The sequence below is a fragment of the Mixophyes fleayi genome, chromosome 5, assembly GCF_038048845.1.
Source record: "Mixophyes fleayi isolate aMixFle1 chromosome 5, aMixFle1.hap1, whole genome shotgun sequence".
In the NCBI taxonomy this organism is placed as follows: Eukaryota; Metazoa; Chordata; class Amphibia; order Anura; family Limnodynastidae; genus Mixophyes; species Mixophyes fleayi.
This window is the reverse complement of record NC_134406.1, coordinates 31,129,718-31,156,660: the sequence shown is the minus strand read 5'-3', so window position 1 is coordinate 31,156,660 and position 26,943 is coordinate 31,129,718. Positions and strand designations below refer to the sequence as shown.

Sequence of the window (26,943 nt, the reverse complement as noted above, 5' to 3'; positions counted from 1 at the left end):
GTGTGGGTATGTGGGGACTCCTACGTACACTGAGCGGGAGCAAGGGCAGCGGACAGAACCTGGGACTCTATGCAGGTGGAGCTGCTTTGGTTCGAAAGGAGAGGTATGTGGTGGGTCCAGGTAATACCTGTACTAGTAAGACTCTCCATGGGAGAGCAGTACCTGGATGTGATCATATTACACGTGGGAAGTAATGATATGGGAAGTTCTGCAGAGATGGCTCTTAATATTTGCAGGGACGTAGTCCTGATCACTGAGATATCTGATGTGGTGTTGAGTGGTTTGGTCTGCAGACAAGCCAATAATAGTAAGGCATTAAACAGAAGACTCAAAAAAGTGAACAAGAAAGTGTCTGATTTGGGCACATCACTAGCATAATGTGCGACCGCCCTATACAATGTACCAGGACCGCACAATGATAGCCCACCTCACCCCGAGTATAAGATCACCCTCTATATCGAATGCTCTCCTCTAATCTTTGTTCCTGTGGTTTCCCTTCACTTTACATTTGCTAACATTTCCCGGTTCTCCCCCTCCCCTCTATCCCCCAGACTGACTTACCCTCCTATTATCATCCTCATCATCCTCCTTGTCATCCTATTATAATGGCTTTTTCCTGGTTTTATAATTTGTATACTTTAAAGTTCACCCTTTTTGTTTTTATTATGTATCCTTAAACCATGTTTTCTTTATTCATTTGAGACTGTTCCCCCTTCCCCTACCCTTCCTTTCTCTTCCGTACCCCCATCTTAGTACTGTTATTCAAATATATATATATATATATATATATATATATATATATATATTAATAAAAAAAAAAAAGAAAATGGCTGATAATGTAGAAATGATGGGTCATTTGCTATCAGATATTGAGAATTGTGGAAGTGCACAACCATGTTGTATATGCAAGATGGGATGTATTTTTCATATATTGTCTTGGCTATCTTTGATATACGTATACAAGAAGCAATGGAGAGGGCCATTGAGTGGATTGGGAACAGAGGCAAATTTAAGGTGGGAAATTGCCCCTTTGTGGTGGTTAAGGGGATGGGGCTTAGTTGTCCTTGGAAACGGTGGGTGTATTTGGAGAGAACTGGCCTGGAGGCGTTCTTGGCTCATATTGGCTATTATTTATAATATAATTATATAATATATATTATATTATATTTATTTGGCACTGTGAACGTGACCACTGCTTGCTGTTTTGTCAGTTATTGAATGGGTGATTATTGTATGATTGCGAGACAGAGGGGGAGATAGTGGCCCTGTCTGAGGTCATGCATCAGCTTGGCAGAGTAGCCTACAGGCAAGGCCTGAATATAATATTGGGTTTGGTCCCCCTAATTCAGCAGCTTCTTGAGTCCCCTTCCACTTCTTCCCACATCTCCAGGTAGCAGCAATATGACTTACATAGCTCTACTCTGGAGCCACCAATCTGTCAGTGGCGTCGGTGGCTCTGCCCAGGAGACGCTGAGTCCCACCAGACGGCCTCCTTTCTGTTAGCCAACAGGACAATCCAGCAGCGGCGTTTCACTCACTTGGCACCCACTCGCCTCCTTGTTTTAACCTTAGAGTGTCTTAAATAGCTGTTATCACACTACAGAAACATACCATCATATTTCTTAACTGGATAATTTATTGCATAGAGATTTATAAGCAAATGTGACAAAAATATTGACAGAATAAAATTCTTGCATCAGATATGTTGATAGTTATCTGCCTCCACACTCCCGTGTTTCATCAGATGACCAGGATCATGCATCAGGTCCACAATAAAAGTCTCTGGAGGGGTTCTTGTTCCTGTTTTAGGAGACTCATCCAGCAACTTGACTTCATTCCAGGCTCGACCATAATCAGCACGTACAAGACAACAGCCAATGCCAAGCCTGTCTGCAATAGCCTAGAATACAACCATACGGCATATCAGGTACACCCTCAGCACACATAACACGTCCTACGGTACGGGTTCATTACTTACACCTCTCACTTTTTACTTGGGCCACAGCATAACTTCTAAAGGGAAAGTCAGGATAAAATAAGCTCCAATCCTGGACCATTTAAACCCTGCCCCTACCTTGGCATACTCTGGCTGGATCTGTCCAACTATGCACACATTCTTGTGAAGCCACATCCGCTATTGGGGCCTATACCCCTTTCGGGGTCTGAGAGGAGATTAAAATTGGTTGCAATGTGCTGCAAAGTGCCCCCCGGAACAGTACATGAAGACACCCCATTGCGATGTCTGGCCTGAAGTCTTTGCTGATTTCACGACCATATTACCGGAAGTGCGGCGATGTCCTACTGCACTCCGCAGAGAACGGAATCTGTCCCTGAGAACTGGATATGCTACAGAAAGGAGTAGACTCACACCCCGAACAGCTGACACACTATCCAATGCTACCACCATGGAAGGGTCATTCAAGGTACCCTTAGGCTCACCACATAATATCTCATCCACTCTAGTATACTACTCTATGTAGAAGACACAGCATTTATATACTGCTGTCCAGCAGACAAAGGGTTAACATTAAAACACTGCTGTCATGTTGGTTGTGTTATAGTAAGAAGGATTTATAAAAGATTTTAGGCTTAATTAGTAGGCATAAGAGGACATCTACACAAATTAATATTTTGGGATCACAGTGATAATTATGCCTTGTGACATCATGCACCTATTTAGATCAAATTTCTTCCCCATTCTGGGGTAAATGTATCAAGCTGAGAGATTCTAGCTATCATTTATTTAGTACATTCTACAAAATGACAGCTAGAATCTGATTGGTTGCTATAGGCAACATCTCCACTTTTGAAACCCACCAGAAAACTCTCAGCTTGATACATTTACCCCCTGGTGTATGGTCTGAACCTTTTGACCATGTCTGCATGCTTTCATGCATTAAGTTGCTGCCACATGATTGGCTGATTAGCAATAACGAGCAGGTGTACAGGTGTACCTAATAAAGGGCCACTGAGTGTATATTGCAATATGTCAAAGTATTGACACTTTAATTACATATAAATTATATTAATAATAAATTACATTAATTGATCTTCCTAAATAATATAAAGAAAATTGGAACTGCTCTAACATTAACAAGAAAGCAAAAAATTTTTATGTACGTACCTTGAAAAGCAATGCTCGATGATAGAATATCCCTTTCTTAATTTTTCCAATGGGTATTACATTGCACTTTAGCTCATATTTAAGTTCACTTATATGGAGCTCCCAGCTGAATTCATGCAGTTGACATTTCTCAATAGGGCCACCCATCTTTTCTGCAACAAACCTTCATGAAATGTAAGCAGATCCATCACTTTTCAGATCTTTGTGACATATTTCAAGTATCGTCAAAAAACAGAAGTAGCTTTTTGCAAACAGTTGTTGAGTGATTGCTGCAATTATGCTCAGATCATTAAATGAATTAAAATGGTAATATATGCAGACATCTAAGCATCTTATCTGTTTAACTGCATTTTTTACGTAAGATTAAAAGGCAACATAAAAGCTTCAAATGAAATCAATTTTATTTTGAAGTCTGTACAAATTAAGTGAATATAATGATTATGTAGTTAAGCAGGAAAAGGATATTTATCAGGATAAAGTGTGACTGACTGGTTAATCCTTTCTACATCAATGCTTAATCTACAAAATGAAGATATTTATTTTTTTGAATTACAATTGGACCCATCATACTTATTACATGGTACATTTTTCATTACTAATTGTTGTTTTCCATAATTGTGAAAAGGTGATGTAACCAATAGCAACCGGTTAGGTGTTTGTTTTCCTTTTCTAAGCTGTACTAGAACAATGGCAGGTAGAATCTGATTTATTTCTTAAGGATTTCCTTAAATTATCCATTCTCAAATCATCTCCTGTCTTGGCAACTGAGACCTCCTTGTATCTGGCATTCCTGACCGCCATATACCCCTCACTCCAACCCATTCTAAATGCTGCTGCAAGACTGATCTTCCTCTCTTGCAGCTCCACATCTGCACCATTTTGCAGATCCCTACACTTGCTCCCTGTGTCCTCCAGCCTTATAAGAATGAAGCTAAGAGTGACACCAACATATTTAAGGCAGGAACTTGTCACAGGCTTGTACTCCAGACGCTCCCTCCACCCAAGCATGGTATATACCCCATCTAGCTTGTAGTAGGCAGCACTTTTATTTGTTACCAGCGATATCCATATGATACATACCAACAAACAGTTTATAAATTAATATAAAGCAACATAAAGCTAAAATTTAGCTGCAGTCCCCAAATGAATGAAAGGTCAAAGATTATTTTTTTTAAAAAGTAATGCTTGAGCCCTTCCTGTCCGAGGGACAATCACCTGTAAACAGTGAGGTTTCTAGGCACACAGAGTGATTACACTACAGTTGGTTTTGCACAGCATCTTGTTGGACATCGAATGGTGAAACTTTTGTTGTAGTTCTTTACCCCTTAAAGCAGTGATAGGCAACCTGAGACACTGCAGGGACTTCATGTGTGGCCCTCTAACCTTCAAAAGGGCCACACATTATCCTTAATTTCAGTAATAAGTTATACAATACATTTAATTAAAGAAAGAGACACCAATCTGCAATAACATATCAGGAGGTGTTTTAAACAACTGTTACAAGCTATAATAAACAAAGCTGACAATAAAGCACAAATGAGTTGGGGGCCACAGGTGACGGCTCGGAGGGCCACCTGTGGCCCATCACTGCATTATGCAGCCTAAATATTAGGTTTTCATATTCTTGTATTATTTATTTACTATGTTTTTTTGAGCTTATATGTTACTTACTGAGCCAGAGCAATAACTTGCTCCATTAGATGGGGGAGTGGAAGGATAGTTTTGGATGCCTCTGAGATATATTCAGTTAACTCTCTGTCACACGGCGGAAACCACTTTGTGGCGTCATGAGCAGGCTCTGGCTGAACTATTATCTGGGGCACCTCATCTTCCTCCTTTGTCTTTTCTTCCTCCTTCTTTACTTTATTCTTCACTTTACTAAGAGGAATGAAGACATTCAGTTTTCACACTTACGTAAAAGTAGATATGAATGTTCTTAAAAATATGGATATGGAAGCACACACAAAACTGAAACAACTAATAATTTATTACTTACTACCAATGCAACAGTTACCCTGGCCAGACATATTGAGAATCATAAGTTCAAATTAATTGCTGAATTTTGGGGGTAAATTTGGCATATTCCACTGTGTGCTGATCAGATGCAGGGCCGGATTAACCTGAGGTCTAATTGGGCTAGAGCCCAGGGGCCTCAGGCATCTGGGGGCCCTTGAAAGTGCTTGTTTTTTTGTTTCCTTTAGAGCTGCTCAGCTGTAGCGCAGCCGGCGGCATTATTCATCGGGGGACGCCCCCTGCTCCGACTGTCAGCTGGTCACTGAGAATGGCAGGCAGCTAACAGCAAATGTTATGCTGTTAGCTGCCTGCTGTCACTGTAGTGCTTCCGCAGCGCGCAGTAATCTCCTTACTGAGGAGATCTCATGAGAGTGAGACTATGAGTCATAGTCTCACTCTCAATAGATCTCCTCAGTAAGGAGAGTACTGGGCGCTGCGAAAGCACTACAGGAAGTGGAAGAACGCCTACAGCCTGGACGGATCAGAGATAGAAGGTAAGCGTGGGCAGAGCTCACAGTACCCTCCATTCCCATAAACCGGCCCTGATTGGATGGAATGTCCGGATCCCACATGACTGTTACTGTAGTCACTGATGATCTCATACACATAACAATAGTGGAATCTAGCCTACAAACTTATTATCATACCGTCTTGGCCAAGCAAATCTGTACATGTGTGTTCACCAATATGGTCGTTTGTTATAATTTTAGCCAATCATTGTACTCTATGTGGACTGATTACACCAGATCACTATCCAGTTCAATGAGTTGATCTTGCAGGGTGCAAAACAGACTTATCTTCATAGCTGTGTATGTGAGGTCATGACCGTCATAGCTGTGTATGTGAGACGTCAAGATCTGGACGTCAAGAGGCCTGCTGGTCTCCACACATGTGTACCAAATTGATCACATATCCAAATATTAGACAAATCAGGTAAAAAATCAGCCAGCCAGGAAAACATTTAATTTTGCCCATCTAAGAAACAAAATGTAATATATTGATAATAATGTACTCTGAAATGATAAAGACTACTTTGTTATAAAATCATTTTCTCTCTGTCCCCATCTATTCTGAAAATATCAATAAAAATCATTATTGCTAAAAAAAAAATAAAGAAATAAATAATTTTCCAAAAGTGACCATAACATAAGCATATAATATAAACTTTATTATCTAAAACATACTGTCCCCCTCTGCCATTTATTAGACAAGACCTACTGGCAAATTAATGTAACAGTGGATGCACAAAAATGCATATTTTATGGAATTAGCATCAATAAATCTCACACGGCCGGAGAGTTGATTTAATTCCATACTGACAAGTGGATGGAATAAACACCACCTGACCTTTACAGAGAAGGGAAACGCACAGTATTTGTCACATTTCAACATATATTGAGTAATTTGATTTAGAAGTATTATAGAAGATGTATGTTTCTTAAATCTGCTTTTCTGTCTGCAAAGATATTTTACCTGATAATGAAGAAAAACGTTAGTTATGTGTTGCTTACATATAAAAAATACACCGCCATCGCAACTAGCATAACTACAGCATCAACCAGTTACCAGGTCAACATCCTGGAGAAGGTTAAATGAATACAATAAGCAGTGCAAGTATATTGGAAAAGTTGATTTGGTGACGCTTTAAACGAGCAAGGAAGAACAGAATAGAGTGGGAACCGTGGGGATCCCAGAGCAGACTCTGTAGCGTGCCTGGGATTGTGGGGTTAGTTTGTTTTTATTCAAAAAACAACCACATTGAAGTGAGGTTCTTCTTTCAAGTGTACCTGTCACAGCGATGGCAGCCATTTTGTGGACCGAACCAAATTACTTACAGATCTGTAAGTGTGGTAGTAATTTGGTTCAGTCCGCAGAATGACTTCCTCCCCTGTGTATAAGGCACGGGTACACTTTAGTCATAACCTTTTTAAATTAACTTTCAGAAAAATAAAAATATGTACCTCAAATCTCAAACGGTATCTTTTTTTTTTAATAAACCGTGGAAGTTAATGGAGCTGGTCTCCCTGAATTGTAAAGGTTAATGGGTTGCCCTGAAATCCATCACACGAAAGCCCCTGTTAGAAAACACATCTGCTTCCATTTAGTCGTTCGTCAATTCATGAAAAAGAATCATCTGACACATCCCGCGGCACATGTGTCTTTCAGCAGAGGATTTCGGGATCCTCTAGAAAACTGCATGTGAATTTAATCTGCACATGTTTTTCATTAATAAGTATAAAGTAAAAACATCTGTCATAAGAACGGTGATACATGTGCTTTGGTGTCTTGGGGGGGCGTATGGAAAGAAAAGACACGTTATAGCTGTGTTCGCTGGCACACTGTGAATGTATCCCATCCTCAGATGGTGGTGATGTTATGCAGCCTGTAATGTAATTATATATAGGTACACAGGCATCGTGATTTGGGAGTGCTTGTACCATGTGTATATACTGCTCCTACAGGGACAGTTGCTGAGCGCTCATCCAGTTTGGCCACTCACATGGGTGGGTGGATGGTGACCTACATGATGAAACATTGCAACCAGCAGCTGACCTGAATTTCTGTCAGTCCAGATCAATATCTCATGATCCTGATCAGATTTTAATCAGCATCAATCAATCTGAGCTCATAAGCAAAGAGATTTAGATTAATTTTGTCCTAAAACAACCAAATCCATCTTCCAGATAGCTGGGTGCGGGGACTGACTGGTAAATTTTAGCGTGGGGTACTCTGCTCAGCAGCCTATTCAGAACATTTTAAAGGAGAAAAAATGTAGGTAGCCCAGTAACCCAGCCCAAGGTAGTCCACTATGGGACCGGCCTGGGGCAGATGCCCCTGGCTGGATGTATGGGCTGCCTAATGCTGCACTTCCACCCAGTGAACACTTTTACTAAGGTGTCTCCTTCTATCCTGTGGGGCTGCTCTATGCCTCTTACACCCGTGTCTAAAAACATTGGGGGGAGGGGTTTGTGAGTGGGACAACCAATCACAAGCCACAATCAAGAGATAGTGGCTTGTAACTGGTTTCGCTCACTCACATCCCCCCCTTCCACTTAGCAACTTTAAAGTGGCAAACGCAATAGTAGCGGCCCCCGGAATTCTGGTTAGAGTGGGCAGCAGCTAAGCAAAATATTTTTTCCTAGGCGGTTATAGGATTCAAGAGTGAAAACTGCACCGTTGGTCTTACCTACTTGTTTTAATTGGCTGTGATATCCAGGCCGTTACATTACCACCATCCCAACAGCTGGCCCATGAATACATTGCATATATACTACATTGGAAGTGACTCACATATACAGTTAGTGCACATGACAGGGCATAACTAGGATGCTAAGAAAACAGATTGTATAAGTGTAAAAGAGAAAACAATTTTCATTGTGGTGGATCACAACACAGAAAATCACATGATTAGTATGCAGCTGGTGCTTTATTTAACTAAATAATTTATATTATTGCATGTACGGCTATATAGTTTATGCAAAATTACCTTGAAGACCTGTCCTTTACACCACTTCTGGTTAGAGAAGGAGAACGGCCTGGCTGAGGGTCTTGTTTATCGTCTACTGGAGATTGAGCATTGATGCTGACAACAAGAAATATTTACACTTTAGTATGTTGATGAGAAATGTATGTGGGGCGGCAAAGTTAGATATTAAATGCAACAATAACAGTGACACCAGGCTATAATGTGTACTATATTTTATCAGCAGATAAAACTCTAAACATGTTACATGTTTGAATCGTACATCTGTCAGCATTGAGAGCACTGAGAGCCCCGGTGCCCCCTGCCCATTGCATGCACATCCACCATGATGCCTCTTTACCACTCTACGGCATATGCGCAGAAGTCACTTCACTACGCTGCCCCCCACCAGCGCCAGCGCTTCTTCCGATACCACAGAGTGGGGACCTGGAATTTAAACTGTTACAACACCTGTACGTCTAATTCTAGGGGGGATTCAATTGTGCACAAAGTGTCTCCGCGACCATTACAGAGACACTTTGCGCATATTTTTTCAGAGAAATCTCCACTGAGTGTTCCTCACATGAGCGCAGTTTTTACAATACTAACGGTAAAAATGCGCAGCCGCAATTTTCTCAGGAACATCGCGACTAATTGACTCTCCCCCCGAGTCTTTGGAAACATCCTTATAAAAGGGGGATGTGCCGACATGTGCAGGTTTGTGATTACTCCGGAAAACGCGCATTGTGGAAACGGCTAAAACATCATATCAAAGTTCAACCAACATTCACCTTAGGATCACTTGCTTCATTCATTTCAACTTTCCTGGTCTTAAATTAATCATGACAGTGAGCGCCCATAGGTGCTGTCTTTATTACACGTGCCACGTTTGTGTGTTTTAAGGTTTGTATTGCATTCTTCAAAGAGCACCTAGAAATGTGCTCTTCCACCAAAATGTAACTGGTAGGAGTGATATACGTCCCATTAAAAATATAGGACCAGGCCTGGATTACAGTACATGTGAGGAGGAGGGAAACACGCGTCCCTCTGTGGGGTGAAAAATCCTTATTTATAATCCTTTCTCTCCACCAATACCAGCTCATGTAAATAAATCTAGTCCCCTAAAACAAAATCTAAATTTTCAGTTTCAAAACTAGGTGAACCTGTTAAGGTCCTGCATAAATTATACTTAGCAGGACACTTCCCAAATCGCCTAAATCCTGCGATTAAAAAGTGCAGACCTCCTTGTATCATGCCTCTTGCATATTGTTCAACACTCGTTTGTTATATACCTTACCTATTACATCTCATATACACTATAATGCTTAATATCTTACTATTCTTGTATTTATGCTTCTTAAAGTCATATCATTGCTGTTTTTTTGTTTTGCCTACCGGTCCCGTAAGTTTTTGTTTTATGCTATTTTTCTCTACTCTTTTGTAGCGCTGTATAAATAAATGACACTAACAACAACACTAATAATAATAGGCATATTAAGGAAGCCCCAATATTGCACAATATTATAATTTGGTCAGCTGATGAACGTAGAATTTCCACATGATCAAATTGTAACCTTAGTAAAAATCTGTTACATACTGCAAATTAGGTCACTTTGAATAATTGTCCTGTATGGTGAACGTGAGCCGCTCAGTAGTTTATGCTTCTGTGATTATGTAAAGATGATCATAGCTCTGCCAAACGAACTCATTATAAAAACAGATTACACGACTCATTCTGTTTACATATTAATTCTCTGTACAACATCACACAACATTCTATTTGTAGCAAATAGAATGCAGCACGTGGGATACATTCCAGTCGCAGTGCTAAACGTAAGTGCAGCGAAGAGGAGCCGGGATACTGTAGGAAGCAGGAGCAGGGAACATAAGTGTGTATTCTTTTAAATAGCTGATGCAGACACTAATTAGTAAAACAAATCTGAATTGGAGATACTATTTATTTATATTATGAACAAAATGTAAGCACAGTTTATTTTAAGCTGAACAATATGGAAATTATGTTAAATTTTACTTGTTAGGAAAAAGTTTCTTGTAAGGGTTGCACTGAACAGCAGATTCTTATGTAGCTTTTTTTTGGTGGAATTAGATAAAACTATATACACTTTCTGCTCTAGGTCACACAGCATAGAGTGATCCCATTAATGTGTAAAAAACCAAGCAGAGGAAGAAATAGAGCGTACCTTCCTTTCTCTCTAGAAGCGCTTCTGCTGACCGAAGATGGAGACCTTCCAGCATTTGGCTCTGGCTTTTCCTCTAATGGAGGTGGTGAAGATACAGCCCTGTAAGCATAGTTACACTTATTATACGGGTCCACTACAACACAAAGCTGTAACATGTCAACAAACAGCACTATGAGTTCTGAAAAGAAAACTCTAATAATGCAACTGTGATATCTTGTTAACATCTGTAGCTGGAGAAAAGGTTTAATGGATGAAAACTCAGAGCTGTATTGTATTATTTGGCTGGGGAACTCGTCAACAATAAGGAAAACCTAGCAGGAAAGTGTGTTCCATGCTTGAAGGTGAGCGTAATGTGACTGGGTCGCATCCTACCATATATTATATATATATATATATATATATATATATATATATATAGTGCAATTCATAACATATTGCATAAGCGTTTTTATTAATGTACCAATACATAATTGTTTGAAAATACATCCCTAAAATGGTATATAAAATGCTATGTCCTCTTTTGTCCTACAGGGAGCGAAACGTTGAAAATACAAAACTTGCATGTCTGAAGAATCTAACCCGACTATCACATCAATGTTCTTAGGCCTTGTATACACAAAAGCCTCTTCAGTACAACACACCACGGGCGCCTTATCAGTACCCTATTATTGTGTGTTAAAATGTTAAAATTCAGTTCTTTATAACATAAAAAGAAAACAAAATCTGAAATTAGTCAATTTATTTGAGAATACCATACAGAGCCACCATTAGTGTTGAGTTGAGGTGGGCTAAAGAATTCAATAAGCCTTGTAAATCACTAAATACAATATAGTAACAGCTTTTTAAAATGAGTGGTTTTCATTAGTCTGCCCATATTTCCCCAAGTGATGGTTACATCCTTTATGTTTGGCTTTGTGAGGCATTTATAGCAGGCTCAGTTTAATACTTTCCATTTAAAAAAATATATATATGGTGACAAAGTCACTGAATTAATGCTAAATCACAGAGATATTTGTCCCAGGTCTCCTGCCTTGTATGCGCTAACAGCAGGGAGATTGTTTAGCTCTGTGGGGAAAAGCTTCCCAGAGTATGTTTCACAGAAGACTAATAAAGAGTTGCACCTGTGTGGGGCCTGTAAAAGCCTGTGTAGCCCTGATCACTTTCTCTCTCTCTCTCAGACCTGGGGAGGAGGCTGGCTCCTGAAAGATCCTGCTGAGAGTGAGCAAATAACCTTTGTTTGGCATTTGAGTCTGGGACACAAGGTCTCAGACTTGAGAGAGGGCCTCTAAGGAATGTTTAGTTAGTGCCCGACAGGCAAGGCTTTTATGTTTTTGTTTATTTGCACATGCTCAATAAAACGGTCTGAGGTCAGTTCTATCAGAAATCCTGCATTTTCGTGATTTATTGCTGCTGTTCAAAGCCATCTACCCCAGGTGATGATACCTATTCCCCTGATTTTGTCACAATATATTTTAAAACAAATAAAAGAGTAGCACTTACGGCTCTGGAGATTTTGTATTTACTAAGATAACCGCTCGGTTCTGGTTCAGCTCCTGTTTGCTGAGCTCTTCCAGAGATGCCAACTTCACTTCTGGTTTTATCTGTACAGAAGAAATATTTGTTGCTTTTGACAATTCACTGAAAAAACGTATAGGCCTACATATTTTAGGAAAATAATATTTTTTCCTCAAGATGGGCAAAGCACTGGTCCAATCCGTTTGGCTGTATGTTCTGAATAAGCTTATAAACTTCTCCTAAACTTGTGTCACATGACTCAGTTTGGGAGTGTTCCATAATGGTATGCATACAAGTCACTTAATGCAATATACACCTACATATAAGCATCTCATATTTAGTTACGCAGTTAGTAAGGTTGAAAAAAGACACAGTTTCATAAAGGACTCCACACTGTCACGATCTTCACACTTGATAGGCCATAAACAGATTTTTACATATTGAAAACCATCTTTCCACTTTTCTATCCTTCCAAGTTCACTGCCCAGTCATGATTTTCATCAAGCAAATCCACCATATCGGAATTCTTTTCCAACATCATTATTAGTTCTAACTCATCTCATTTGTTACCAAACATTTAATACTTTTACGGCTATTTAATTTTACGCACCTACTCATTGCCTCTCAATACCCTTTTCACTTGATTAAGGCTGGGTACACACTGAGGGCCTGAGTCATTAAGGAGAGCAAAGCATAAAAAAGGGAGTATCTTTGCTCCTGGGCAAAACCATGTTGCATTGGAGGGGAGAAGGTAAATTTAAAATGTGGGGACAGATCTATAGTTGGGGTAGGACATGTTCTAGATCAACCTTGAATTTCAGTGTAAAAATAAAGCTATCATGTATTTGTGTGAAGCAGCCAGTATTTTCTTCATGTGCAAAATAATAAACTAATTTGCATCCCTTCTATTGTAACGTGGGTTATCCAGGATCACATTTACTAGTTTTTTTTGCCTTGCTCTTCTTAATGACTCAGGCCCTACATATTTTTCACCCAATTATCGGGCCAACCACATGATAAACAACTGTTTGGCCTGGTATCACATTAGTGTGTACACTCCAACGATGAACGATTATCGTTCTACTGCTCATTGTATCGTTTCATTTGATTTTGAAACCAGACTAAAAATCTTGTTCAACGAAGGGACAATGTTGTTCCAATTCTGCTAGTGTTTATACACACACGACCAGCAGTGTCCATAGATCTCTATAAAGTGTAGAGTCATGATCTTTTCAGCTGAGGGTTATGACAGATGAAGAGCACAGATCTGAAGGGAAATCGTGTAAGACATCAATAGTGTGTACAGATGAATCGGCATGATGATCAGGGGGTAAATGTACCAAGCTGAGATTTTGCCGGCGGGTTTGAAAAGTGGAGATGTTGTCTATAGCAACCAATCAGATTCTAGCTGTCATTTTGTAGAATGCACAAAATAAATGATAACTAGAATCTGATTGGTTTTTCAAACCCGCCGGAAAACCCTCAGCTTGATACATTTACCCCCAGGACTTTCAGTCGTTGGTAAAATCGTTACTGATATCGCATCGGGAGAAATTTTCTGTAGTGCGTACCCAGCCTAAGCCCTGTTGTTGTCTACACCATCTTGCACTCTCCTTCACCATTCTCACTGTCTCTAGTTTAAAATCTCCTCAAGCCATCTGACCATCTTCTCTCCAGTACAAGAAAGGTGTGTTTCACATACCCGACCATGATCATAAAACCCATCATTTATCAGGTTGCTGTAGGACAAGTATCCTTTCTGATTGTACTTTAGAGACAGGTTGTTATCCAGCATCTTGTTTTCAGCCAATTTACTAAAAGTGTTTTGGCGCCTCGTTGACAGATTTATCTCCTGAAGAATGTCAAAAGCCCTAGTAGATGTACAAGACAAAATAAAAATATCCAAGTTAGGTATTTTTTTGGTATGAAATACATGGACAAGCTACTGTGTGCATGAATGACCTGTTCAACCTGTAGACAGGCTGTTTTCATTGCAAAAACAGAATTTGTACTGGTAAGTCCTTCTCTATCTGAGGCCATTCCTAGGAGTCAGGGTACGTATAGAAAACAAAAAAAAGAGTTCAGGTTCTGCCTACTAACATCAGAGAAACACCAGTTCACAATCTGCAATGAGGAACCGAAAATGGATAAACAAAGAAACAAACTCTGCATGGGAACCATAATATAAGTGAAATAGAAAGGTCACGTTAATGGAGCCAATGTCACTCACCGGACTGTGAGTGCTTCTTCCCGGACATTTAGGAACCGTGGCCGTCCTCCATCCTGAGGGACTGCGCATGCGCAGCCCTTTCTATACCTCCAGTGTATGTTCCTTTAACTTAATTGGCAGATCAGGCAACCTCCCTATATTAAGCACCTGTGGTCAACACCACGTTGCCTGATCTTGGAGTCTCATTCCCCATGAGTCTCTGAAGGTGTTCCTGTGTTTCCTTGTTTATTCAGCCCTGCTGATTCCTGTGGTTTCCAAACCACTTCTACCTCTGTGGTTTCCAAACCACTTCTGCTACTGTGGTTCCCATACCACTTCTACCATCTACTGTATCATCGTGACTGTGAGCTGATTCCTATCCGCTGCCTCCGTGCACTACAGTCTTCTAATCACTTCAACTCTACCATGTATCATTGGGACTGTTAGCTGATGCCTATCCGCTGCCTCCGTGCATTACAGGCTTCAACCACATCCACTCACCTGTTCATGATTGTGACTGCCAGCTGATTCCTATCCGCTCCCTCCGTGCACTACAGGCTTCAACCTGCAACTCGTCTGTGTTTCATCATCGTGACTGTTTGGCTGATTCCTATCCGCTGCCTCCGTGCACTACAGTCTTCAACCTGCAACTCGTCTGTGTTTCATCATCGTGACTGCTAGCTGATTCCTATCCGCTGCCTCCGTGCACTACAGTCTTCAACCTGCAACCCGTCTGTGTTTCATCGTGACTGTTTAGCTGATTCCTATCCGCTGCCTCTGTGCGCTTCAGTCTTCAGTCCTTGTCTACTCTACCGTGTTTCCTTGAGTCTGCTGCCACTATTGCTACCCGCTACTCTCCGTGATCATCTGTTCCAGTTCAACTCTGCTCCGGTGTCCCATCGTTACTGCACCTGCTGGTTGCTATTGGTTACCTCCGTGTTCCCGCAGAGACCCGCTGCTGTTACTTCTCAGCGCTACTCATCCATCTACTGCTGATCCGCTCTCCACGCCTTCCTGTGTTCCCTGCTGGTCTACCTACCTGTGCGCTGCACCTGCTAGACCCCTGCTTCACCCATGCAGGGACTTGTATCCTGCTGGCCTCCTGCCCTTCAGGTATCTCTGCACTCCTGTCTGACTGCCTTCTCCTGAACCACGGTATGCATACTTCCCATTGACTGTGCTGTGTATTGCATACCTTGCTGGACTGTGTTGGTTCTCCTCTGGAGTGTACTATCCGCTGAGTCTATTGCCATCATTGACTGTGTTGGTTCTCCTCTGGAGTGTACTATCTGCTGACTCTACTGCCATCATTGACTGTGTTATCTCATGCCGGATTACTTCAAGAGACTTTCTATATTGGCAGTGTTGTTCAGTCATTTATACATTTATATTGTGCATATTACTGTGGATCAAAGTCAAGGTGCCCGTGTATATATTGTGTTGCAGTCTCTCCCCGTGCACCTTCTCACATATATATTCAGTAGTACAACTTGCTAGTGGCAGACCACTGACTCCTGTTTACAGTTTCACCTGTTCCAGTATCCTCTCACATAGCAGTGGTACAACTTGCTAACGCAGACCACTGACTCCCCGGATACCTCCACTTGGATTCCATTCCTTCACTCAGACAGCGGTACAACTTGCTATCCGCAGACCGCTGACTCTCATCACCTCCTCGTTTCTGTTGGACATTCCTCCTCACTATAGCAGTGGTACAACTTGCTACCGCAGACCACTGACTACCTTCACGTGTCCTTTGTCCATACAGTTCCTCGTGTATTACTACCTCCATATTGCCAGTGCTGCTAGTCATAGACTTTCCTGAGCATCTCATCATCTGCTATTTCCTGTTCCGTGATCACCCTGCTACCAGAGTACCATATTACCACCTATACTGCTCTGGTAAGCCTATCACCTGGTGATCCCTGGGTAAAGACTCCTAGTGCCCGTGACAGTAAGATCAGGCCATGACAGACCCAGATACGGAACCTACTGCTAAAGAGATGCTGCAGCATCTGGTCAGCCGTGTGGAGCAACAGGATGCTCGCCAACAGCTGTTACTTCAATGTTACCAATCGTTAACCTCCCAAGGAACATCTGGACAGACTGTTACAGCTAGTATTGAAGCTCCTGTGCTTTCCTCCGTTTCCCCAGTGCCATCCCAGGTGTCTACAGCTCCTACGCTTCACCTGCCTACTCCGTCAAAATATGACGGGGACCCCAAAACTTGTAGAGGTTTCCTTAACCAATGTTCAGTCCATTTTGAACTCCAACCTCAAAATTTTTCTACCCATCGTTCCAGAGTGGCCTATCTTATCTCATTGTTTTCTGGACAAGCCCTGGCTTGGGCCTCCCCTCTGTGGGAAAGAAACGATCCAATTCTACAAGATAGTGCCAAATTCATTTCCACGTTCCGAAGTGTGTTCGATGAACCAGGTCGTGTGACCTCCGCTGCTTCCAGCATTCTTCGTTTGCGACAAGGCTCCCATACAGTAGGACAGTATGTCATTCAATTTAGGATCTTAGCCTCTGAACTTCAGTGGAACACTGAAGCATTAGTTGCCGCCTTCTGGCAGGGGCTCTCCGATAAAATTAAAGATGCACTGACTACCCAAGAGCTTCCTTCGTCACTAGAAGATTTGATCTCTCTTTGCCATCGTGTAGACATGAGATTTCGTGAAAGAGAATCTGAGAAAACAACTTCTGCTAAAGCACCTCTTCGTTTAAACCCTCAATTTCGTCCAGTTTCACCTTCTGTGATTCCCATGGAGATAGGACGTTCCAAATTATCTTTAGAAGAGAGGAAACGAAGAGTAAAGAATAGACTCTGTATCTATTGTGCTGATTCCACACATATGCTCAGTTCTTGCCCTAAGAAATCGGGAAATGCCAGGCCCTAACTAGTTCTGGAGAGGTGAAGTTAGGGTCCCTGGAGTCCTCTCCATTGTCTATGAAATCTAAAGTCTGCGCTTTCGATGTTACGATTTCCTTTGCTACCAAATCCTTTGAGTCACAGGCATTGATTGATTCCGGAGCAGCAGGAAATTTCATTTCTAAATCACTAGTGAATCAATGGTCCCTACCAGTGATCACTTTAAAAACACCCATTACTGTGACGGCTATAGATGGATCACGTCTCATCAATGGTCTCATCACCCAGAGTACGTCTCCAGTAACCCTTCAGATTGGTGTACTACACCATGAAGAAATTTCGTTTTTAATTCTTCCTGTTACGACAAGTCCGATTGTCTTAGGCCTTCCATGGCTTCAATGTCACTCTCCCCAGATTGACTGGCGCACCCCTCAAGTTACGTCTTGGGGGCCTGAATGTCACCATCGTTGTCTCTCTCAAGTTATTCCTCTTAAAGTACAGCAATCTTCCATCTCATCTTCCTCCCCGGGACTCCCTCCTCAGTATGCTTCATTTGCCGATGTGTTTGATAAAGCTCAGTCTGAACGTCTTCCTCCTCATCGTTCTTGGGATTGTCCGATCGACCTTCTACCTGGCAAGACTCCTCCCAGGGGTCGGGTCTATCCTCTCTCGTTACCTGAAACTCAAGCCACATCTGAGTACATACAGGAGAATCTCCAGCGTGGGTTCATTCGACCTTCCACCTCTCCCGCTGGAGCTGGGTTCTTCTTCGTCAAAAAGAAGGATGGATCATTACGCCCTTGTATAGATTTTCGTGGACTCAACGCCATTACTATCAAGAATCGGTATCCCATTCCGCTGATCACTGAGCTATTTGATCGCATCAAGGGAGCTCGGATATTTACTAAGTTGGATCTTCGTGGTGCCTACAATTTAATTAGAATCCGTTCCGGTGACGAATGGAAGACCGCGTTTAACACCAGAGATGGGCATTACGAATATTTAGTAATGCCCTTCGGGCTGTGTAATGCCCCCGCGGTTTTCCAGGGTTTCATCAATGAGATCTTTCGGGACTTATTATATGTATGTGTCGTTGTCTACCTGGACGACATATTGATCTTCTCACAGGACCTGCCTTCTCATCACCAACATGTGGCAGAGGTCCTCTCCAGACTACGGAAAAACTCGTTGTTCTGTAAATTGGAAAAATGTTCATTCGAGTTACCCCAGATTCCATTCTTGGGGTATATAGTTTCCGGAGTTGGCCTGAAGATGGATCCAGACAAAGTAAATGCTGTACTACATTGGCCTCAGCCAACTACTCTTCGTGCCATCCAGCGTTTTTTAGGTTTTGCCAATTACTATAGACGCTTTATTCAAGACTTCTCATCCATTGCATCTCCCATTGTGGCCTTAACTCGGAAAGGGGCTAATACTAAGCAATGGTCATCTGAGGCTCTCCAAGCCTTTCAAATCCTCAAAGAGTCCTTCTCGTCTGCTCCCATTCTGCGACAACCTGATGTGACACTCCCCTTCTTCCTAGAAGTAGATGCCTCTAATGTGGGCTTAGGAGCTATTCTCTCCCAACGCTCGGAGCAACAAAAATTACATCCTTGTGCCTTCTACTCTCGGGGTCTTCTGCCCGCAGAGAAAAACTATACTATCGGGGACAAGGAGTTGCTGGCCATCAAAGCTGCATTAGAGGAATGGAGATACTTGTTGGAAGGAGCTCGCCATCCGGTGACGATCTTCACGGATCATAAGAACTTGTCATATTTGCAATCTGCTCAATGCTTGAACCCTCGTCAAGCAAGATGGTCTCTTTTCTTTTCCCGTTTTGAATTAATTATAACCTTCAAACCAGCTGCTAAGAACAAGAAAGCTGACGCTCTATCTCGAGCTTTTGTGACGTCCTCTGATGTAGAAGAGGTTCCCAACCATGCTATTCTAGACCCCAAATGTATTTCTCTGGCTGCTTCATCCACCAAAATGCTACCATTTGGGAAGACCCTCGTGCCTCCTACTCTGAGGAGGAAAATCCTTTCGTGGTTCCATGCCTCTCGTTTTTCTGGACACGCCGGTGAACATAAGACCTTTGAGATTCTCTCTCGTAGTTACTGGTGGCCTTCTATGAGGAGAGACGTCAAAGAGTTTATTGCTTCCTGTGATTTATGTTCTCAGTTCAAATCCTCCCGCAGAACTCCAGCAGGGTTGCTGCGACCACTACCCATTCCGTCCAAGCCTTGGACCCATATTAGTATGGATTTCGTTACTGATTTGCCACCAAGTAAGAATCACAATACTATTTGGGTAGTGGTAGACAGATTTTCGAAGATGGCTCATTTCGTCCCTCTGTCCGGTTTACCTTCCTCGTCTACTCTGGCTGAACATTTCATTAAAGAAATCTTCCGCATCCATGGATGTCCGTCTGAGATTGTGTCAGATAGAGGAGTACAATTCGTTTCCAGATTCTGGCGGGCCCTTTGTAAAACCTTGGGCATACGATTAGCACTCTCATCGTCTTACCATCCGCAATCTAACGGACAAACGGAACGAGTCAATCAAGATCTTGAGACTTTTATTAGGATGTTCTCTTCAGCCAACCAAGACAACTGGGTAGAATTGCTCCCTTGGGCTGAATTCGCCCATAACAACATGTACCATGAGTCATCATCCAAAACTCCATTCTTTGTGGTCTACGGTCACCATCCGTCTTTTCCGGAATTTCCTGCCCTCCCGCCCACCCAAGTTCCTGCTGTGGAGACTGCTTGTCAGACCTTCAAAAATATCTGGTCTCAGGTCAAAACCTGTTTAAAGAAGACATCTAACAAATATAAGTCTTTCGCAGATAAGAAGAGGCGGGCTATTCCACCACTAAAAATTGGAGATCGTGTCTGGTTATCTACCAAAAATATTCGTTTGAAGGTTCCATCTATGAAATTCGCCCCTCGTTTTATTGGTCCATATAGGATCATTCAAGTTATCAATCCAGTATGTGTTAAACTTCTTCTTCCTAAGAATCTTCGGATCTCCAATGCCTTCCATGTGTCCTTGCTCAAACCTCTCATCATCAACCGTTTCTCGACTCCTTCCTCAGCACCGCAGCCAGTTCAAGTTCATCAGGAGGAGGATTTCGAGATTACTGAGGTATTGGATGCAAAAATTTCGCGAGGAGTCCTCCGTTTCCTCGTTCATTGGAAGGGCTTTGGTCCTGAAGAGCGTTCATGGATCAAAGCTGAAGATCTTAATGCTCCTGCCCTTCTGAAGAAGTTTTATTCCAAAAATCCGGACAAGCCCGGTTCCAGGCGTTCTGTGCCCACCTTTAAAAGGGGGGGTACTGTCACTCACCGGACTGTGAGTGCTTCTTCCCGGACATTTAGGAACCGTGGCCGTCCTCCATCCTGAGGGACTGCGCATGCGCAGCCCTTTCTATACCTCCAGTGTATGTTCCTTTAACTTAATTGGCAGATCAGGCAACCTCCCTATATTAAGCACCTGTGGTCAACACCACGTTGCCTGATCTTGGAGTCTCATTCCCCATGAGTCTCTGAAGGTGTTCCTGTGTTTCCTTGTTTATTCAGCCCTGCTGATTCCTGTGGTTTCCAAACCACTTCTACCTCTGTGGTTTCCAAACCACTTCTGCTACTGTGGTTCCCATACCACTTCTACCATCTACTGTATCATCGTGACTGTGAGCTGATTCCTATCCGCTGCCTCCGTGCACTACAGTCTTCTAATCACTTCAACTCTACCATGTATCATTGGGACTGTTAGCTGATGCCTATCCGCTGCCTCCGTGCATTACAGGCTTCAACCACATCCACTCACCTGTTCATGATTGTGACTGCCAGCTGATTCCTATCCGCTCCCTCCGTGCACTACAGGCTTCAACCTGCAACTCGTCTGTGTTTCATCATCGTGACTGTTTGGCTGATTCCTATCCGCTGCCTCCGTGCACTACAGTCTTCAACCTGCAACTCGTCTGTGTTTCATCATCGTGACTGCTAGCTGATTCCTATCCGCTGCCTCCGTGCACTACAGTCTTCAACCTGCAACCCGTCTGTGTTTCATCGTGACTGTTTAGCTGATTCCTATCCGCTGCCTCTGTGCGCTTCAGTCTTCAGTCCTTGTCTACTCTACCGTGTTTCCTTGAGTCTGCTGCCACTATTGCTACCCGCTACTCTCCGTGATCATCTGTTCCAGTTCAACTCTGCTCCGGTGTCCCATCGTTACTGCACCTGCTGGTTGCTATTGGTTACCTCCGTGTTCCCGCAGAGACCCGCTGCTGTTACTTCTCAGCGCTACTCATCCATCTACTGCTGATCCGCTCTCCACGCCTTCCTGTGTTCCCTGCTGGTCTACCTACCTGTGCGCTGCACCTGCTAGACCCCTGCTTCACCCATGCAGGGACTTGTATCCTGCTGGCCTCCTGCCCTTCAGGTATCTCTGCACTCCTGTCTGACTGCCTTCTCCTGAACCACGGTATGCATACTTCCCATTGACTGTGCTGTGTATTGCATACCTTGCTGGACTGTGTTGGTTCTCCTCTGGAGTGTACTATCCGCTGAGTCTATTGCCATCATTGACTGTGTTGGTTCTCCTCTGGAGTGTACTATCTGCTGACTCTACTGCCATCATTGACTGTGTTATCTCATGCCGGATTACTTCAAGAGACTTTCTATATTGGCAGTGTTGTTCAGTCATTTATACATTTATATTGTGCATATTACTGTGGATCAAAGTCAAGGTGCCCGTGTATATATTGTGTTGCAGTCTCTCCCCGTGCACCTTCTCACATATATATTCAGTAGTACAACTTGCTAGTGGCAGACCACTGACTCCTGTTTACAGTTTCACCTGTTCCAGTATCCTCTCACATAGCAGTGGTACAACTTGCTAACGCAGACCACTGACTCCCCGGATACCTCCACTTGGATTCCATTCCTTCACTCAGACAGCGGTACAACTTGCTATCCGCAGACCGCTGACTCTCATCACCTCCTCGTTTCTGTTGGACATTCCTCCTCACTATAGCAGTGGTACAACTTGCTACCGCAGACCACTGACTACCTTCACGTGTCCTTTGTCCATACAGTTCCTCGTGTATTACTACCTCCATATTGCCAGTGCTGCTAGTCATAGACTTTCCTGAGCATCTCATCATCTGCTATTTCCTGTTCCGTGATCACCCTGCTACCAGAGTACCATATTACCACCTATACTGCTCTGGTAAGCCTATCACCTGGTGATCCCTGGGTAAAGACTCCTAGTGCCCGTGACAGTAAGATCAGGCCATGACAGACCCAGATACGGAACCTACTGCTAAAGAGATGCTGCAGCATCTGGTCAGCCGTGTGGAGCAACAGGATGCTCGCCAACAGCTGTTACTTCAATGTTACCAATCGTTAACCTCCCAAGGAACATCTGGACAGACTGTTACAGCTAGTATTGAAGCTCCTGTGCTTTCCTCCGTTTCCCCAGTGCCATCCCAGGTGTCTACAGCTCCTACGCTTCACCTGCCTACTCCGTCAAAATATGACGGGGACCCCAAAACTTGTAGAGGTTTCCTTAACCAATGTTCAGTCCATTTTGAACTCCAACCTCAAAATTTTTCTACCCATCGTTCCAGAGTGGCCTATCTTATCTCATTGTTTTCTGGACAAGCCCTGGCTTGGGCCTCCCCTCTGTGGGAAAGAAACGATCCAATTCTACAAGATAGTGCCAAATTCATTTCCACGTTCCGAAGTGTGTTCGATGAACCAGGTCGTGTGACCTCCGCTGCTTCCAGCATTCTTCGTTTGCGACAAGGCTCCCATACAGTAGGACAGTATGTCATTCAATTTAGGATCTTAGCCTCTGAACTTCAGTGGAACACTGAAGCATTAGTTGCCGCCTTCTGGCAGGGGCTCTCCGATAAAATTAAAGATGCACTGACTACCCAAGAGCTTCCTTCGTCACTAGAAGATTTGATCTCTCTTTGCCATCGTGTAGACATGAGATTTCGTGAAAGAGAATCTGAGAAAACAACTTCTGCTAAAGCACCTCTTCGTTTAAACCCTCAATTTCGTCCAGTTTCACCTTCTGTGATTCCCATGGAGATAGGACGTTCCAAATTATCTTTAGAAGAGAGGAAACGAAGAGTAAAGAATAGACTCTGTATCTATTGTGCTGATTCCACACATATGCTCAGTTCTTGCCCTAAGAAATCGGGAAATGCCAGGCCCTAACTAGTTCTGGAGAGGTGAAGTTAGGGTCCCTGGAGTCCTCTCCATTGTCTATGAAATCTAAAGTCTGCGCTTTCGATGTTACGATTTCCTTTGCTACCAAATCCTTTGAGTCACAGGCATTGATTGATTCCGGAGCAGCAGGAAATTTCATTTCTAAATCACTAGTGAATCAATGGTCCCTACCAGTGATCACTTTAAAAACACCCATTACTGTGACGGCTATAGATGGATCACGTCTCATCAATGGTCTCATCACCCAGAGTACGTCTCCAGTAACCCTTCAGATTGGTGTACTACACCATGAAGAAATTTCGTTTTTAATTCTTCCTGTTACGACAAGTCCGATTGTCTTAGGCCTTCCATGGCTTCAATGTCACTCTCCCCAGATTGACTGGCGCACCCCTCAAGTTACGTCTTGGGGGCCTGAATGTCACCATCGTTGTCTCTCTCAAGTTATTCCTCTTAAAGTACAGCAATCTTCCATCTCATCTTCCTCCCCGGGACTCCCTCCTCAGTATGCTTCATTTGCCGATGTGTTTGATAAAGCTCAGTCTGAACGTCTTCCTCCTCATCGTTCTTGGGATTGTCCGATCGACCTTCTACCTGGCAAGACTCCTCCCAGGGGTCGGGTCTATCCTCTCTCGTTACCTGAAACTCAAGCCACATCTGAGTACATACAGGAGAATCTCCAGCGTGGGTTCATTCGACCTTCCACCTCTCCCGCTGGAGCTGGGTTCTTCTTCGTCAAAAAGAAGGATGGATCATTACGCCCTTGTATAGATTTTCGTGGACTCAACGCCATTACTATCAAGAATCGGTATCCCATTCCGCTGATCACTGAGCTATTTGATCGCATCAAGGGAGCTCGGATATTTACTAAGTTGGATCTTCGTGGTGCCTACAATTTAATTAGAATCCGTTCCGGTGACGAATGGAAGACCGCGTTTAACACCAGAGATGGGCATTACGAATATTTAGTAATGCCCTTCGGGCTGTGTAATGCCCCCGCGGTTTTCCAGGGTTTCATCAATGAGATCTTTCGGGACTTATTATATGTATGTGTCGTTGTCTACCTGGACGACATATTGATCTTCTCACAGGACCTGCCTTCTCATCACCAACATGTGGCAGAGGTCCTCTCCAGACTACGGAAAAACTCGTTGTTCTGTAAATTGGAAAAATGTTCATTCGAGTTACCCCAGATTCCATTCTTGGGGTATATAGTTTCCGGAGTTGGCCTGAAGATGGATCCAGACAAAGTAAATGCTGTACTACATTGGCCTCAGCCAACTACTCTTCGTGCCATCCAGCGTTTTTTAGGTTTTGCCAATTACTATAGACGCTTTATTCAAGACTTCTCATCCATTGCATCTCCCATTGTGGCCTTAACTCGGAAAGGGGCTAATACTAAGCAATGGTCATCTGAGGCTCTCCAAGCCTTTCAAATCCTCAAAGAGTCCTTCTCGTCTGCTCCCATTCTGCGACAACCTGATGTGACACTCCCCTTCTTCCTAGAAGTAGATGCCTCTAATGTGGGCTTAGGAGCTATTCTCTCCCAACGCTCGGAGCAACAAAAATTACATCCTTGTGCCTTCTACTCTCGGGGTCTTCTGCCCGCAGAGAAAAACTATACTATCGGGGACAAGGAGTTGCTGGCCATCAAAGCTGCATTAGAGGAATGGAGATACTTGTTGGAAGGAGCTCGCCATCCGGTGACGATCTTCACGGATCATAAGAACTTGTCATATTTGCAATCTGCTCAATGCTTGAACCCTCGTCAAGCAAGATGGTCTCTTTTCTTTTCCCGTTTTGAATTAATTATAACCTTCAAACCAGCTGCTAAGAACAAGAAAGCTGACGCTCTATCTCGAGCTTTTGTGACGTCCTCTGATGTAGAAGAGGTTCCCAACCATGCTATTCTAGACCCCAAATGTATTTCTCTGGCTGCTTCATCCACCAAAATGCTACCATTTGGGAAGACCCTCGTGCCTCCTACTCTGAGGAGGAAAATCCTTTCGTGGTTCCATGCCTCTCGTTTTTCTGGACACGCCGGTGAACATAAGACCTTTGAGATTCTCTCTCGTAGTTACTGGTGGCCTTCTATGAGGAGAGACGTCAAAGAGTTTATTGCTTCCTGTGATTTATGTTCTCAGTTCAAATCCTCCCGCAGAACTCCAGCAGGGTTGCTGCGACCACTACCCATTCCGTCCAAGCCTTGGACCCATATTAGTATGGATTTCGTTACTGATTTGCCACCAAGTAAGAATCACAATACTATTTGGGTAGTGGTAGACAGATTTTCGAAGATGGCTCATTTCGTCCCTCTGTCCGGTTTACCTTCCTCGTCTACTCTGGCTGAACATTTCATTAAAGAAATCTTCCGCATCCATGGATGTCCGTCTGAGATTGTGTCAGATAGAGGAGTACAATTCGTTTCCAGATTCTGGCGGGCCCTTTGTAAAACCTTGGGCATACGATTAGCACTCTCATCGTCTTACCATCCGCAATCTAACGGACAAACGGAACGAGTCAATCAAGATCTTGAGACTTTTATTAGGATGTTCTCTTCAGCCAACCAAGACAACTGGGTAGAATTGCTCCCTTGGGCTGAATTCGCCCATAACAACATGTACCATGAGTCATCATCCAAAACTCCATTCTTTGTGGTCTACGGTCACCATCCGTCTTTTCCGGAATTTCCTGCCCTCCCGCCCACCCAAGTTCCTGCTGTGGAGACTGCTTGTCAGACCTTCAAAAATATCTGGTCTCAGGTCAAAACCTGTTTAAAGAAGACATCTAACAAATATAAGTCTTTCGCAGATAAGAAGAGGCGGGCTATTCCACCACTAAAAATTGGAGATCGTGTCTGGTTATCTACCAAAAATATTCGTTTGAAGGTTCCATCTATGAAATTCGCCCCTCGTTTTATTGGTCCATATAGGATCATTCAAGTTATCAATCCAGTATGTGTTAAACTTCTTCTTCCTAAGAATCTTCGGATCTCCAATGCCTTCCATGTGTCCTTGCTCAAACCTCTCATCATCAACCGTTTCTCGACTCCTTCCTCAGCACCGCAGCCAGTTCAAGTTCATCAGGAGGAGGATTTCGAGATTACTGAGGTATTGGATGCAAAAATTTCGCGAGGAGTCCTCCGTTTCCTCGTTCATTGGAAGGGCTTTGGTCCTGAAGAGCGTTCATGGATCAAAGCTGAAGATCTTAATGCTCCTGCCCTTCTGAAGAAGTTTTATTCCAAAAATCCGGACAAGCCCGGTTCCAGGCGTTCTGTGCCCACCTTTAAAAGGGGGGGTACTGTCACTCA

The 26,943-nt window shown here is 43.1% G+C and overlaps 1 protein-coding gene across 1 annotated transcript in view; it reads right to left on the bottom strand.

Moving 5' to 3' along the window:
* Positions 1–1,624: 1,624 nt before the first annotated feature.
* Positions 1,625–26,943, bottom strand: part of ARMC3 (armadillo repeat containing 3) — a 97,999-nt gene continuing 72,680 nt past the window's right edge. Inside the window, exons 13-19 of the mRNA XM_075211226.1 lie at positions 14,019–14,187; positions 12,302–12,402; positions 10,802–10,900; positions 8,625–8,720; positions 4,796–5,002; positions 3,125–3,287; positions 1,625–1,900 (exon numbers count right to left, since the gene is read on the bottom strand). Of these exons, the coding sequence (XP_075067327.1) occupies positions 1,697–1,900; positions 3,125–3,287; positions 4,796–5,002; positions 8,625–8,720; positions 10,802–10,900; positions 12,302–12,402; positions 14,019–14,187 (1,039 nt within the window). The 3' untranslated portion in view covers positions 1,625–1,696. The remainder of the gene's footprint in view (positions 1,901–3,124; positions 3,288–4,795; positions 5,003–8,624; positions 8,721–10,801; positions 10,901–12,301; positions 12,403–14,018; positions 14,188–26,943) is intronic.